General features: G+C 41.0%; 1 protein-coding gene across 10 annotated transcripts in view; it reads right to left on the bottom strand.

Moving 5' to 3' along the window:
- The window catches only part of NRXN3 (neurexin 3), a 983905-nt gene that overhangs the window by 756901 nt on the left and 210307 nt on the right, over nucleotides 1-16697 (bottom strand). For 3 of the 10 annotated variants that reach the window (XM_075503346.1, XM_075503345.1, XM_075503344.1), the window contains 2 exons: nucleotides 7500-7801; nucleotides 222-383 (listed from right to left, as the gene is read on the bottom strand). In XM_075503346.1, coding sequence (XP_075359461.1) covers nucleotides 222-383; nucleotides 7500-7801 — 464 coding nt within the window. Of the gene's footprint in view, nucleotides 1-221; nucleotides 384-2117; nucleotides 2163-7499; nucleotides 7802-16697 lie in introns of those variants that run through there. The other 7 variants (XM_075503348.1, XM_075503349.1, XM_075503350.1 and 4 more) reach the window with 4 other exon arrangements.

Below are 16697 nucleotides of genomic sequence, written 5' to 3'. Positions count from 1 at the left end.
ATCCAAGCACTAGAAGTCTGAGTCTGACCACAAGCTCATGAGTTTTGCAGCTGATGCCTTCTGTCCAGCTGAATGATGAGTTTATCCTTACAGAGCTCTTGCAGTATCGGTGTAAAAGTCAGCATCAGGGAAAGACATTGAGTGTGTAATGAAAGGCAGGAAGGAGCGATGACTTTGAGAAACCAAAAGCACAGAAACAAGAATTAATTTGAAATAGTTACCTCTTTGAGGCAGCCCATGAAGTTGTTGCTTACTGGAGAGCCAGGTAAATCAGCAGTACTGGGGCTCCCTCCCACATAAAAGAAGTCATCCGAGCCCAGCATGGTGTAGTCCTCCTGCGTGTAGCCCGTGGTAGTAAGGATGCCATCCACAGAGATTGTCACCTGTTTGAGGGACACAACGGACAAAGAAAATCCCAGCAATGACCTTACAATCCTGAACAGAACAAGTTATGTCCCCTATATTTTTATGTCAGTTTTATTAAGGATTTTGTTGAGATTTGGTATGTATTTTTTTAGTTCAGCCAAGCTCCATTTTCTGGTCTGCTTCACCCACAATGGAAATGCTCCAGCATCTGCTTCTCCCCTTTCTGGTGTATCAGCACTGTCAGGCTGACCCGGCAGTCTGCCCATCGAGATGCTTTCCATCTATTCAGGCCAGAAAATGGAACTATCCTTGAAAGAGATTTCTCATATTAGCTGATTTTATGATTAATTAGTATTTCTTTTAATGATTACAGTTAGTTATGGTTGTTAGTAAAAAAAAAAAAACCACTAATGAAGACGAGGTTGGTATTTTTTTATTTTTTTATGTTCTTTTGCTCACGGCACACTGACAATCATGCATTCGGGGGCGGGGGTGGGAATCTCACTTTCAATACATTATGGATGTGCATGCCATGTACCTAGAGAGACACACACCCACCACCCACCACAAAAAAAAAAAAAAAGTATTAGAAACTAACTTATAACCAAAATATAAATAGGAAATAAATCAAAATAAATCAACCACACACCAACAAGTGTGAGAGAAGCAGAGATGAGAAAGAAAGAAAACACAAAGCGTGCACACACTGCACTTTGACGTGTCATGCCAATATATCTGGAGCCCAGAAAGATGACAGGAAAAAAGAGAGAAAAGAGAGAGAGGGAGAAGGAGACAGAGAGAAAACTATTTCACACTTGCATGCAATCAAAAATAAAAATACCAAACAAACCCCATAATAATAAAAAAAAAACCTCAAAACCTAACAGAAACTTCCCCCAAACCTCTAATCCCAAACACATGGAGGGTGAAGGGGACGGAAGGAGAGGGAGGGAGAGGAGCAAGTGAATTTGATGTGTTTTGCTTAGATGTTGTTAGTGGCTTAAAGGGAAGATGGAGGAAAACAGATCGAGGCCAGGAGGAGACGGGCGAGTCACCAGACGTGGACATGCCATGCAGAGTGTGTACTGAAACAAACAACCGGCTGAGCTCCTGTCGGCCACGGCAGGTAGAGGTCAGAGAGAAAGTGAGAGAGAGAGAGAGAGAGCAAGAGGGAGGAGGAGGAGGACAGAAAGAGGAGGGAGGGAAGTGGGGGAAAATCAGGAGAAAGAGGACAATTCCGGCCACTTTGCCTGTAACAGCCGTTGCCACAACAAAAGGATGAGAGAAAAAGAGAGCCTTCACCACCACGGACTAGAGGCCCTGCAATGGTTCTGATCTAGAAACCTTCAGAGTAAAAAACAAAAACCAAAAGGGGAAAAAAAGGCAAAATGAAAACCAAAGCAAAAGAGAGAAAGCTAAACTCAAAAGCAAGGGACAAAAAACCCAACAATTTATCACTGGAATGGAAAAGAACTAGAGAGGGAGGTGAAGAAACCAATGAAAGAAATGTCCAAACCCCATTTCCAGAAGAGTTGTGTTAGTTGCTTTTGCTGCTCATTTTTCCATTAAAAAAGAAGAAAAGAAGGAAAAAAAAATAGGAGGGGAAAAAAAAAGTGTTTTCAATGAAATTAAAATAAAATTAAAGGAAGAAGTAAGTATAAAGGAGGGGGGGAAAAAGAGGGGGTAGGGAGAGGAAAAGGCAGGTAACACACGGCAAACCCAAAAAAAGAGACAATAAGAATGATATCTACCAGACAATGTAGTTTGTTTACCATAGCGTGTCCAATGCCTGAGTGCTTTGCGGAAAAGGGGGAAGAAAGGAAATTAAAAAATCGTGAACAGAACGATTGTTAATTAAAATAACTAAAAGCAAAGATGAGTCGTTAGGGTGTTAGTACATTAGTTGGTTAGTAAAAATGACACATTGCATGAATGGCCTAGTGTTAGTCTTTCAAAAAAAGGCGTGGGGCACCTGAGACACACAAAGTGAGAAAGAGGACAATATGACCAGGACTCTACAGGGAACCATGCCATCTAGACTGTACAGAAGAAGGGTGCTGCCTAGTCTTCCCACCCTGGTATTAGTCATTAACTTCAACCCTCATGTACATTATCCAGGACTGAAGCAAAGTTAAAACAGTGCAATACTTACTCTTCAAATGCCCATCAGGGTGCTTCCCTCAAACAAGAACCTTACCCTCAGAGATGTACACACACAGTACACAGTTCGCCCCTTCAGCACAAGCCCAACCATGACTCCCTTCTACCCACCACCACCCACCTACGTTCCTGCTCCTCTTCCAAGCCTCACTACCCTCAAATGCTGCAGAGGATAACAAGCAGAGCAATATTTCCTTTGGCTGGAGGATACAGATGAAGATGAGTCCAAGACTCTGAGTCTTCCTTCCAAGTTTCCCAATCTGCAGGTTTCTTTACAGCAGGTGAGTTTGTGACTTTCAGGAGAAGCACACAAAAATGCCTCTGCTTGGCTGTTTGCCTGTAGCTCACTTCTGTCATCCGAGAGTATAGGAGTTGAACCTCTCCTACTGTAGGAAGAAATGTGTCGAGGAATTGTGTAGGAAGAATTGTGTCGCTTGTGTCAATTTTGAAAACAGAAGACTGACAAGATTTAGTGTCTCTCCTATTATACCACATCTATATTACGGAGGGGCTAGGAGAATTCACTAGTCAGTTCACTTAGTTGGGTTTAGCAGAACTTTGCAGATGCTTTGATAATCCCTCCCAAGGCATGCAGATGGCAACTCTTTGAACCTATACACTGTTTCTTGTTTGCTGTTTAGCAGCTGGGGAACTCAAGATCTTTATAGCAGATTTTGCGTGGTGACTAGCTTCAGTGTTAATAGGGAAGTGCAGCCCATGGAGGCTCCAAGTCCTTGTTCCAGTGTGACTGAAGTTGGCAAGAACTATCCTAAATTACACAAGCAAGATCTATGCTGCCTCATGTAAAAACTATCTGCTTGCAAATTTCAGAGAGTTGTGCATTGACCAAGGAAATAAGTTTGTGAAAACTTCGTGACACTGAACATAATGTCCCAAGTCCATTTTATTTGTCTATGGGAATGAAATAATATTCTGTACTTGGGTATAACGAGCACAAGCTCCTGAATTCGTCGTCAAGGAAGTCTCACTCCCAGTGATATGTTGTGTTAGTAAATCAAGTTTTACAAACAGGGGAGTTGGAGCATGGGACAGCGGGGAAGAACATGCTAAAAATGAGACGGAGTGTCAGCAGCAGGCCTGAAGACAGACAAGGGAAGTCTGACCTTCAGTCCCCTCTGCTCCCCCTCCTCCTCCCAACAGACCACACTGCCCCAAACATGCTCTGAAAGCCTTGGTAAAATACAGCCATGATCCTATTTCTAGTAAAGGTTTCTCACAAGGCAGAAAGAGGGCTTAGTTTTAATAACTGAAATAATAAAATAAACAAACAAGGAGATTTGCTTTGACATTAACAATAACTACTCAAGTGAATCTGTGGGTTCACTTGGTTTGTCTCTAAGGAGATTAACTGCTGTGATAATCATTTGATCTAAAAAAAAAGCAGCACTTAGTACTTCCCTAGCTTAGCTACAAAACGTTTAACAATTCCAAAAAGTACTGGGCAAAAGTCCAGCTATTTAAAGTTCTGCTCTAATTCTAGGAACAACCAAAAAATTATGCAAATCCTCCTCCCCCTTCTTGCAACCCCAAAAAGAGCAGAGGAAAAGACTAGATGGCATCCTGAAGCTGCTGATAGCCCATTTACCTGAAATTGTTTTAGCTTTGGATCGTATTCTTGGAATTTCTAATTTTTTTTAAAGTTAATTTTAAAGAGAAATATCTTTATCTCCAGTGCAATGTTTTCAATCAATTACAAGGAGGCTACTGATTTCCTTATAAAGCTTCAATATTCAAGGGCAATGGCTTTTGTTGGGGTTTTTTGTTTGGTTTTGGGGTGGGTTTTTTTAGGAAGCATGAGCACAGCTGGAAACAAGACTTCTTCCAAGTCACCTATATTATGCTGCAACTTTACAGGTGAATTTATGTCAGGAAAGATGCAGAGTAGATAATTTCTTACATACAAAATTATTTAGGATATACAAAATTATACTGGATGCAATAAAGGACAAAATGTATAATTTTATAAATTATAAATAATCTTTGTCCTTTATTACATCTTCTATATGAAGATATCAAAGGAGTTCACAGGTTCATAGCCTGTCTGAAAAATTGTTAAGTATTTTACACACAGAGAAACTCTCTCTCGTGTACACACAGACAAAACCAGGAGACATAAGCTGCTGGAAGCTGCTGTCAGAATGGAGAAAAATAAAACTCCTTCACCCTGTGCTTTATTTAGAATGGTGTCTTTATCTTTTTGTTGTTGTTGTTAAATGAAGCATTTATAAGGTCAAGATACAGAGTGACCATTCTTAGTTGTGTCCTGCAAAATGTCCATAGCAGGTATTAGTTATCAGTCATTGAAGTTTTCAATCTTTTCCAAACTCTTTATCCTGAAGATTGAAGGGTTTTAAGACTTCTTGATCCCTAGTAATATCAAGTAAAGGTAAGAATGCACGGGACCTGACAGGAAGGCTGCAGCATTCAAGGTTTCTCCTTATTGAAAACTGGTTAAACTTACCAATAATTTTGGATGACAACTTTCAGGACTAGCAGGATTGCTCCTCCTCAGGGCCTCATCAATGCCAATTTCTGGGCAGTTTTAGGTTCTGGGTCAATGTCTTACTTTTGAGACTGAACTTGATCAGAAGTTAAAATGGAAGTATCCAGGGAAAAGATTACTCAAAATTCCAGCCTTATTGATATTTATTGGTTGAACTATATTCTGTCATGCCTATCTATAGAATTAGACCTCAAATCACCTCTGCTACTTATTTTTAATTTTATTTTAAGGCTGGCCTTTCTTTGAAAAGAGCACAGCCATCTTATTAAAACATCCTCTCTCTTGTCCGGTCAGGTTAGACCCTTTAAGAATTCAGGATCACGTGAAAACATCCATAGTGAATAGATCAGGAGGATTAAAAATTTGCAGCGCTGCTTAACTGGCAAGGATCTCGCCTGCTTTCTAATAATCGCCAAAGCACTGTCCTGGTCTAATCAAAGACAAAGAGGCGTAGACATATTTCCATTTAGCTGCGGACCCAGAAAATAAATTAAAAAATCACTAGCTGAAAGATTAAGAAAAGAATGAGAGCTTGCCATCCACAGTTTTGTCTGCGACCCTTCCTCACTTTCTGCTTCTTCAAGATCCAAACCAATCCTGGCATGAAGCAAGGATGCATTTTGCTTCAGGCACATTTTCCCATTGAAAACCGATTTCCAACAAAAATAAAAAGTATGATTAACTAAACTGACCAGTAAGCTATAGTGAGATATTCAGAGACAAGCCATTCTGAGACCATCTAAAAATAAAAAATACATCAAACAAAGCCATATATTCTGACCCTTCCAGACTGACAAACCTCAACCAGTTGGTGCATCTCCCTCTACTGGACTGATAGGAACATTTGAACGAAATAGGATCATTAAGACCCATCCACTGCATAAGAAATTAAATTTGCATCTGCATATAAACTATTGAAAAGAGACTCATGTTGCCGTAAGTAAGAACCCTGCAGTCTCATGGAAGTTTGATGACAGATTTGTCAAAGTCCAAGACATCCTCAGCATGTAGAAATACAGGGATTCACATGGGAAAGACAAATAAACATCTTCAGCCCCAAACCCAAATATTTAAAAGAAAGATGTGAAATCCCCATAGCAGATAAATTATCTACCGACATCTAGTAGTAGAGATTTTTTCTGATCGCTGGCACCGATTATCCTATACTCACAGATACATTTTATCTTAGGTACTGTAAAATGTTACCACAAAAGCTGTTTTCTCAGCAAATGATGTTGTATAAACTTAAATAAAACTATTAAGGGCCGTGTTAATATTCACATTAACGAGCAAATAAAGAGATCATATTGTTTTCACAAATTGATTTTAAAGTCTTAGTTTACAAGCTATTTCTGCAGCCTCTACCAATCAGCAAGACACCAAATAGCTCCTACTCACAGTGTAAACCTCATTTATCATGCAGTGGATGGGACTTAGTGACTTGATATATTCACCAGCTTTCAGAGCAAGGCTATTTAATTTTATCTTATCTATTTATGTCTGAAATTGTATTTCATAAGGAAAGCTTCAGGATTTTAAGACTAGCCTACTACCAAATACGTCACCTGATAGAGTTGTCTGCTTAGAAAAGCAGCATGCAGATATGCAAAATTACAGTGGTAAAATCAGAAAAACTTTTCCAAAGTGGAATTGTAGGGTGCTGGATTGATCTGGGTTTGCTTGGCTTTTTTGATCCTTCCACTTTTCCAGTCCTCACAGCCAACAGAAGTCTCATAGGCAGAGACACAAGAAATAAAGTAGAATCTCATTATAGAAAGAAAGGGGAAAAATCAAAAAGAAGAAAAGAAGAACAGAGAATCAAGAAGACTCAGAAAGACTCCAGCCAATTAATTCCAAATCTATAAAGTTAAACTAATTATACACGTACCCACCAGCCTGCATACCTGCACACTCACATGCACACACAAAAGAAAAGAAAAAGGAAAGGAAAAACAAAAGACTTCCAGAATTAGAATTATGACATCATGGCAATGGTTAAGCCAATTAACAAAACTGAAAGAAAAAGGAGAGGTGTAGAGCATTGGCTGTTGGAAAAAGACTCTGTTCCCACAGTAATTAAATGCAACAAGAATATTACTGATAAGATTGACTCATAATTAAGGAAATAATAAAATAAAAAAGGGAGAACAGGAAAAGAGAAAAGGAAAAGGGAGATGAAAGTAAAGTTATGTCACAAGTTTTTATTATTAAATCAAACTGGGAAGAAAACCAGAAAATTAATAAAGTGGAAATGAAGATATCACAACAGGGATAAATTTCCATCAACTAATGTTTTTTCACTGTCTTTTAAATACCAAGATCCAGAAAAGGTGGAGAAACTCTAGTGATTCCACTGAGCATCCCCATTTCTCCATTACTCTCTCCCATCTGCCCATCTGAATAAAACAGAACAAAATTTTCCCCAGCATTTTCTCCCCTTCACCATTACCTGCCGCAGGTTGCGTGTCACCTTAACGTCGTGCCATGCGTTGTCATTGAACTTGCCATTGACGGGCTCCACGATGGCCTCGAAGGCCCCAGACCCCAGGTTAATGACCAACGAGACCGCACCATCTTTCAGGGCCAGGTTGACATAATCAGCTGACTTGCCAGTGTGCAGAATGAGCCCGTTGCGTTGCCATGTCTTGAAGGAGAGAGTGATCTCATCGCTGCTGCTCTGGATGGGGTTTTGCGATAGGTCATAGCAAAGGTATTCGGACCCACGGAAAGTGGCCGTGTTCTCATCTCGCGCTGGGAAAAAAGGGAACAAAAGAACTATTCAGCAGTCAGACAAGAAGAGATTTAAGGTTGTCATGAACTTTCTAAGCAATCCCGCAGCACTGTTAATGTTCTATACAACTATATATCATGGCGTGCTAATGACTGTACAGCTCCTCTTGTAATATGGCTATCAAGAGAATTAAAGGCAGGATCCTTTACTGGTACTGAAGAATTTCAGCACTGTGTTTTCAGTTTCACTGCAGCACTGTCACCATAGGGACCATTCAAAAGTATGCAGTGGAGTCTAGGAAAAGTACATTTAAAGACACTGCTATAAGAAACTTCACATCCTCTTTGGGAGAACGATGAAAAACTCTACTAGTCACAACATAACCATCATGTATGTGTTGTTCCAAAAGAAACCAACATTTCCTAAAGGTTAATATTTAGATTCATCACTAATGTCATCTGAACTTATCTTAACCCTTCTGCCAGGCAGTCTAAGACAGGCACCAGAACATAATCCTGACAGAGCTGCCCCTTTCTTTCAACTGAATGAGAGACCAAGCAAACAAGAGAGCCACATGAAGTATCCTATAATTTCCTTCTCTGAGAGCATGAGGGAAGTCCACATAAAACATTTTGTCCACAGCCGTAAGTAATGACGTTGCTGGTAAACACACCTCAGAGCTCTGCCTGTTTGATCACCTTATCCAGAAAATCTGTACTAGACAAGCGTATCTTTTTCACACAGCAAAAATAAACATGGGGGAATTATTCACAGCACTTGACATGAAATATTTCCTCATTAAGAAAAAAAATCTCTTATGTATAGTAAGGAAAACCACTGAACTAATTTCTTAGCAACTGGGGCACCATAAAAATCCTTCATGTGAGCTGGAAGTCTGCCTCCCAGTACCTGGGCTTCCACAGTCACGCAGAGCCAGCTCTGCTGCCATATTGCGCTTGCGTGCCTTGAGCCAGCTCTGTACCCTGGTTTTGCCCAGTGGAAGAAATACAGGATGGTGATGGCAAAGCTTGCAGGAGGGCTGTCTGTAGCCCATTCCTACCAGTGCTATCTGGGGGAAAATGGTGCTTACAATGGAGTCTATACAGATCCCCCCACTCCGTATTGCAGCACCTTTCTGACTCTCAGCTGTGAAAGCGAGTCTGAGCATGAAAAACTAGATGGTACAAGCAGTCAAGCTATCATTGCTTACAATCCGCTGCATAAGGCAAGAGCTGGTGCTATTGCCATTGACATTAATAGCGTTTTTCTGCTTCATTTTGTCTCATTTCGTAATCCTAATACAGATTAGCCAGAATTTATTAGTACAAGACTGAAGGGAAAATACTTGTTGTCATAGCCATTCTTGAAAAATAACTACATAGTAAAATCTGTGCCCTCACAGCATGAAACAGTGGTGCCAAAACAGCACAGTGTTGCAACATGAACATATATCATCCTCCAGTGATAGATCTGCTTTAAGCAGAGGCTTGTGCAGTCTTGATTGAGGGTATCACAGAATGAACTCATTAAACAATCTGGGCACTTTGAAGGCAGCAGTAACGTGTGTTTGTACTTATGTAAGCGAACCACGTGTCTATACACCCCTGCGAGCAAACAGCAAGACAAATTACTCCATGCAACAGTACAGGTTGGGAGCCAACTGGCTCAAAAGCAGCTTTACAGAAGATGACCTGAGGGCCCCAGTGGGCAAGTTGAGCACAAGTCAGCAGTGTCTGCCCTTTCAGCAAAGGCCAGCCACATCCTGGGCTGTATTAGCAAGAAGGCAGCCAGCAGGCCGAGGGAAGTGATTCTTCCCCTAATGAACACTTGTGAGATCCCATCAGGAGTACTCCTTCCAGTATTGAGCTCCCCTGTATAAAAAAGGCTTCAACATACTCGATTAAGTCCAGCAAAGAGCTATCACAACACTCAGGGTGGTGGAGTAGGTGATGTGTATGGAGAGGCTGAGAGAGATGGGTTTGTTCTGCCTCAAGGAGAGACAACTCAAGGCAAATCTTATTGCTCTCTGCAACAACTTAATAGGAGAGCATAGAGAAGACGGGGCCAAATTCTTCACAGAGGTCTGCAGAAGAAGGATGAGAGGCAACAGACACAGCTGGAATACAAGAAATTCTCATGCTATATGAAAAAAATGTTTCATCTTGAGGATGGTCAAACACTAGGAAGGACCTAGAGAGACTGTGAAACCTCCGTCCTTAGAAATACTAAAAACTTGATTATGCACAGTCCTGAGCTGCCTGCTCTAACTGGACCTGCTCTGAGCTAGTGGTTGGACTACATGGCCTCTGGAGGTGCCTTCCAAATTACTTGGCTCTGTGATTCTATTCTGAATGCATTTAACTACCACCAAGGAGTGTATATGCTTGTGTCAGTGTTCAACCAGCCTAAGCACAGAGGGCTGATATTGATTGCCGTTCTGGAAGTCAGAGCCCAGTGCTTAGCAACCCTCTCCACAATGATAATTCCCCCGCTTAGTCACTCCTGATCCATCGGAAGGGAACGTGTTACAATCAAGTCGGACACATGCTCTATGTACCTGCAGGTAATTCCCATCAAATAGCCAGCGTCTGAGGGCAGGAGTCAAGCGCGATCATTATGACTGAGCTTTTTTCCCCATAGCTGTAGAATTGCGAAGCGCTGAATACACATTTGACGTCTTTGGGAAAGGGGGCACGGGGGGTTGATTGTTCACTCAGTACGAGACATATTAATAGGGCTCATTTACACTTTTTCAACCACTTAGATGAAATCTCACTGGTCTACTTAGTACAAAGGAGAAGGCAAAGAGTAGATTAGAAATCTAAATGGTAATTTAAGGCAACCACTGCAGACTCATCAAAACAGAGCAGAGCAAATTCAGAGATATTACTCTTACTTGTACCACTGATTTTAATACAAGGTGCTACCAACCCACCCCTGCGTGCAACTATGTCATCTGCCTGTTTCTTCCAGTTACCTGCTGCTGATCCTTGTCACAGATGGGATTCTAGACCTGATCCATCTCGGTATCCTTCCTGTTCTTGGAGAATGTCACCTACTTCTATTTCATATGTTGTTACAGGGTTTTTTTCTTCCTCCTGTAGCTGCTCTGGATAGACATTCAAATTTGCAGATCACCACACACTAAAATCTCTCTGGGGTTCACTGGCGAATCCAAATTCATGCCTGTCCACCCCATGTCTCATAAGCACAACTCCCAAGGTCAACATACTCTCTAAAACTGTATTCTCCAAACCACTAATTCCAAAACAGTTTACCAGTGGCCATGTGGATGACTGGTTTACCAGTCTCATGAAAGGCTTTAGTGCACAGATTAGGCTCCAGTCGCCAAGGAGCTTGACTGTGTATTCCTCCAAGCTACAACACAGTAGCCTGTGTCAGGCCACATGAAAGGCTTTTTACCAAGCACAGCCTTCCCATGCTGTCCTGCCTGTTAGGATGCTCTGAAATACATGATGGCTATAACCACAAACCACATGAGAATAACCAGAGAGCATGGAGGGGAAAAAGGGATACAGGTTCTTTCCACAATGTATGAAGAGAAAAAGCCCTGAGTAGGCAGCAGGTCTCACAGTATTTCCATATGCTTTCCAGCACAGTCTGGTGACATCTGGAAGACCAGAGAGTGGTGAACCGCTTGTTGTCAGCTCTGTGACCCTCGTGCTGTACATTTCTGAAAGCTCCACAAATTGCACTGTGATATTTATGGCTTCTATATTCTTTAAAGAGTGGTAGTGTACCAAGGAGCCTCTGCATAGTAACACAGCTAACCTAGAATAGCTAAACTTAAGGCCCAACTCAAAGTCAACAGGAATCCTTGGTTTATGTTGCATGGAGCAATAGATCAAACTCTGGTTTTGCTGGGATGTGAAACCCTGTATACAGGAAATGATATTAACTTGAATTGATGATCTAGCTGTTCAAGTGTGACAATGCAACTGCATAAAATAATATTTACTTAAAACAGCATTTCGAATATGTTTGCAAACTCTTCTTGATTTATACAGGATTTTCAAGATTTAATTTTTTACTCAGTTAATACTAGACAGATTTACAAAAATCAGAATCTGAAAGCAGGTTAGCACATGTAAGCAATTAAACCTTCCATTTCACTTGTTAATATTAATCTAAACCCACTATTTATTTTCTAACACATTCACATAACTAAATCCTCTGCAACAGCTGGAACTTGCAGAGATCCGAGACCTGTACAAAACTCCACATTTAGACTTAAAGCCTTGACATATTCGAAGCCTCCGGGAAATCACCAGAGTAGAAGCAAAACCCAGGATCTTCAAATTGACCAACGCAGGCCTTTCCCTTGAATGAATGGAGTCACCCATCACTTTAAGAAGTGGGAAAATGTTATCCTTTTCTGACTCGTCACTAACAGGCACAGCTAGCACATTAAGCAGTTACCATCACCACCCCACTGCAAAGCCAATTTTGCAAGTCTCAGATCTATACCTGTTCAAATCCCCAAATCAGCTATCAGTACATACTGCAGGCTGACAGCAAGAACAGAAACAAAAGCATGGCCAACAACTACCTAAGCCAAGTTCCTGGCTCTTCTCATCCCCGCAGAAACCCCAGAGCTTGCTGTGTCTCCAGTTCCCAGGAGAGGTAAAGACTGGGGATCTTTCCATATTGTGTATGGCTATACTGCCTGTTCAGGAGAACCAGATGGTAATTTTAATTTCAGTATTTATGTGCAAAGCTGTTGCTATGTGTTCCTGTCAAAGCTCTTTCTACAAAGGAGGACTCAGATATTCAGAATTCACAGCATCACTAGGAAGTAGAGAAACCTCGGCATTTTGATTTATGTATGAGGAAACCAACGCACAGACATTTTAATGGATTTACTCATGGCCACCAAGAAAATAAATAGTAGAGGAAGCATTTGCATTCAGGAGCTCCTAGCTCCCCATCCTGGGCTCATTCCAAAGGTTCTCATACATTTTTGGAGGGAAACCAACCTCCTCTTTTTCTCCAGTCCTGCCAGAAAGTCAGCAAGAGTGCAAGAAAGTCAGCAAAGAGTGCGGAGCAGAGGAGCCTCCAAAGTTTTGGATGATGCCTGAACATAAATACTTCATGACTGTGAAGCTGAAAACAGCAAATCCTAGAAGCACTGATTTTGCCCAAGGGCCTGAAGTTTAATACTCAACAAAAGCAGCATCTCATGCAACAGGATTTCTGGCCTAAGACAAAATTAGGAAATATTTAGAAAAATATGAAATGGACAGTGACTTTCCTGAAGTCTCCTGAAGAAAACTTCAAGTAGCTCTCTTGAAAACAGAAGTCAGCTGCTCACCCTCTCACCTTCTGTCAAAACCCACTGTATTACAGGTTTACTCTGGGGCAGTCCCTATGTCACTGGGTTTTGGTTTACAGCCAACATTGGAGCACGTCTTCTGTCAGTGAGAAAAGCAAACTCTCTGCACTGCTTCAGAATTAATAACCACTCCAGTGTTCGGTGGGATTTACCTTATCTGAGTGGTTTGCTGTGCTTTGCACAGAAGAGCTGGTGCTGTCTGATAATCTAGGAACGGTCTAACACTGTCAAGTGTCAGGGTTCTCTGCCAAAGCAGTGTGCATTAATGACGGAGGCAGGCGAACAGCCGGGTACTCCCTTGACCTTTTGACAAACAGAGGTCAACAAGGAGAATAGTATTCACAGGAACCTTTTCTCCCTACCATTTAACAGTTCTACTATAACTTCAGAAAATCCTACAGGTACGGAACTTGTCTTAAGAAAAAAACTGCTTCCAAAGTTAGCCACTGACCATGGAACTGTAATTAAAATAGAGGACTACCATCCACCGGGGGGGGGGGGAACCCACCTCACCACAAATCCAGAACACAGAAGGAAAAATATCAATGTATTCAAAAGGTATTGTGGATAGATAATTAAGTTGGTGCAATAAGGATACAGCACAGTGTTATAACATACAGCTACGCAGAAGGCCTAAGTGCAAGGAGGTAAAAAAAAAGGCAGAAGTTCTCACTGTTGGCATTAGTCCTGCTGCTTGAATGATGGGCCCTCCTCACCTGAGGACATGCTAGTGGAGTCAGCAGAGTATTACAGCAGAGCCATGGTACTCGGTGGCTATGAACTTACTGCACTTGGGTATCAGCTATGCTTTCAGCAGCATGACATTTAACACGAGGAAACTAACATCACGATCCTAGCAAGCACAACTGAACTCGCTATTTCTGGGAAGAAAGTTTGTGGCAGTCTTCCTGTATTGCTGAAATTAACAGGTATTCCTGCTTTGTCACCGTATAACTGGCTATGGACATGACTAAATGTCTTTGTGCCAGTGCGTATATCTTTGCCTCCTTTCTCTACTAAGTCTTACACCATAAACAATAGACCTAAAGTTTTAAAATTCTAACTGAGCTGTAGGAAGTTTTTTGACCTGAGTCATAACGAGGTCTGGAAAGAATAAATTCTACATATTAGCCATGTGAACTAAGGGGAAAATAGCATTAGAAGTTGTTCTACATGATGAGCTGTGAGAGATCAAGTCGTCACCTTGCAAAGGATGGGGCAGAACCCCAGTCTGGGCAAACCCACATGACCTCTCTAGGAGGTAATTCTGTTCTGGGCAGAAGGGTTGTCCTGGGAGTCACCTATAATAGCTATGATCCTGAACAACATTACAGAACAACGAACGATTTATGTTCCAAGTCACTTTCACATGTATCTGATGTTCCCTCAGAGGTTAGGGGAGGAGAAACTGTACATCAAATGTCACAGAAAATAAGTCAGCCAACACCTCTGAAGGACAAAAAAGGTGAACTATTTCCATCACCCTCCAGAAGAGTTGCCCAGCAACTGAATGCTGAAACCCTAATGAAAGCCCTCAGAAGTAGTCAAAGCAGCTCACCCAGATTCATGTTATTAAAACAAAGCTGGATAGATTAGTAACAATCAGGCTGTTATTTTAAAGAGATGGTGACAGGCTCCAGTAACAGCTAAACAGCAGATTACTGCATCCTCCATTAAGTTGTCCAAATCCTTTTGTTGCATTCTTCCTTTCTAGCCTTTGGGCAGGAAAAATAATACATCCAAATAGTTCTGGTTTTTTCTAGTCTGATCATTCTTCACACCACCTGACTGAATCAGTGACACCTCTAATCAAACCCTCTCATAAGGTCCCACGCTCTCTAACTCACGTACACACTTCTGTGCTCTCAACTGTCAAAAGCAAATATTTGCTTGAAAAGTCTTACAGAGCTTATTTAATTATTTGGATACATAAGAAATAGCATGTGAAACATTCTTCTATGCATGAAGCATCTTCTAAGCATCACCAACAGTGATACTGATATGTAGAAGCTTTGAGACTCATCATATACTGCATTTATACTCCACAAACTGTAAAGTAAGAACATCTAAGTCATCTTAACATCATAATGAGATGACTGAACTGATTGTATTGATAAAACCTTATAAAAAGAGTATTACTTCTAACTTCAAGGAAATTATGGGAATACATTTTAAGAAGAAAAAGAATTTTTGCTGTTGGAAAAAAATGGTCTGTAAAATCAGAGAGAGAGGTTATAATGGAGAAGATTAAGTGTTGAGCTGGAGTCCCACAGTAAAAAGAGTAGTTTCCCAAATGCTTACTAGTTTTAAACCATTCTGGATTATGTTAGATTTTCCAGAAATAGTATTATTTATTGTTTCCTCAGGCGCCTTATTCTCACTTATTATATCTACATGATTTGTAACTTGGAAGCAGAGAAGAATCACAGTAACAACATCAGAAACCGTGTAGGTAAGAATCAATGGAGGACATAATCTTTTATCATGTTGCAGAGATGCAAAGAGCAATATTAGCCTAGGAGCCCAAAGCAACAGTGAGATGCAGTCAACAGTCAGTGCTCTTTCAGTGCCGAACTCAAATTTTGCACATAGTGTAGCAGCTCTGATCTTACCCAAAAAGCTCCTTCAACTCACCAGTAAGAGCAAAGGAAGCATTATGTTACACCAGAGAACGCCAAGTGCCTAGCATGAATCATGCCCTCTCCTCCATTATCTGCTGCTTTATACATTACCCTTTGAGTCTAAAGGAAAATGCTTGTTAAAAGGTCCTCAAATTTAAGCCCAGAAGAGATCAAGAAGACTTGGCAATACAATGAATGTTCATCTTTTCATCAAACCTGACTAATCTATAATTTCCCTGAGCTCCAAATCTCTTTATGAAAACAGGAGGAAGAACTGCTTTTTCTAAAGATACTGCACGAGAGCTCCAGAGCCACAGGTTCCACCTCCGCTTGCTGCTGCCTGCATCCTTGGATGATGTTCTTTGGGCTGGCTCCAACACAGAGGAGGCTCTGACTCCCTGGACTGCAATCCATGCCTAAGAGGTCCAGAACCAGCCCTGCAAAGTGACTTAGCTCTCCTGATGAATTTGGGTCACTGCACAGCAAAGACTGAGAGCAAAGGGAGGGAACAGGCATGACAGTGCCTGAATCTTTAACCCAAAGAAAGGAGGAATATCCCCTAGGCTCCTGATTCTCAAACAGTTGACATGTATTATCTAATGCAAAATGTATAAAGCCTATATGTTTCATGTATCACTTTCACATATCAATGATAGAGCTAATAGTCTGTTAAAAGCATGACTGCTTTAAATTTCTGGAGTATGCACCTATTAAATATACAGTTGAAGTTCATACCATCCAAACAAATGAAAATTCACACAAATGAAAAGCTCTTTTCCTTCTCAACCCCAGAAGACTCTTCTTCACTCAACAGTATATTGCTGTCCTTTCAACAAAATCTCTTCTGAGAGGAAAAAAAATATCAGATGTATCACAGAAAATCTCCTAGTTATTCCACATATTCAGCATAGACAGAGATTATTTAAACCTAGATTCATCAAT

The sequence above is a fragment of the Mycteria americana genome, chromosome 5 (genome assembly GCF_035582795.1).
Source record: "Mycteria americana isolate JAX WOST 10 ecotype Jacksonville Zoo and Gardens chromosome 5, USCA_MyAme_1.0, whole genome shotgun sequence".
Classification (NCBI taxonomy): Eukaryota; Metazoa; Chordata; class Aves; order Ciconiiformes; family Ciconiidae; genus Mycteria; species Mycteria americana.
The sequence above is the reverse complement of the archived record's forward strand: the minus strand, read 5'-3'. Positions and strand labels throughout refer to the sequence as shown.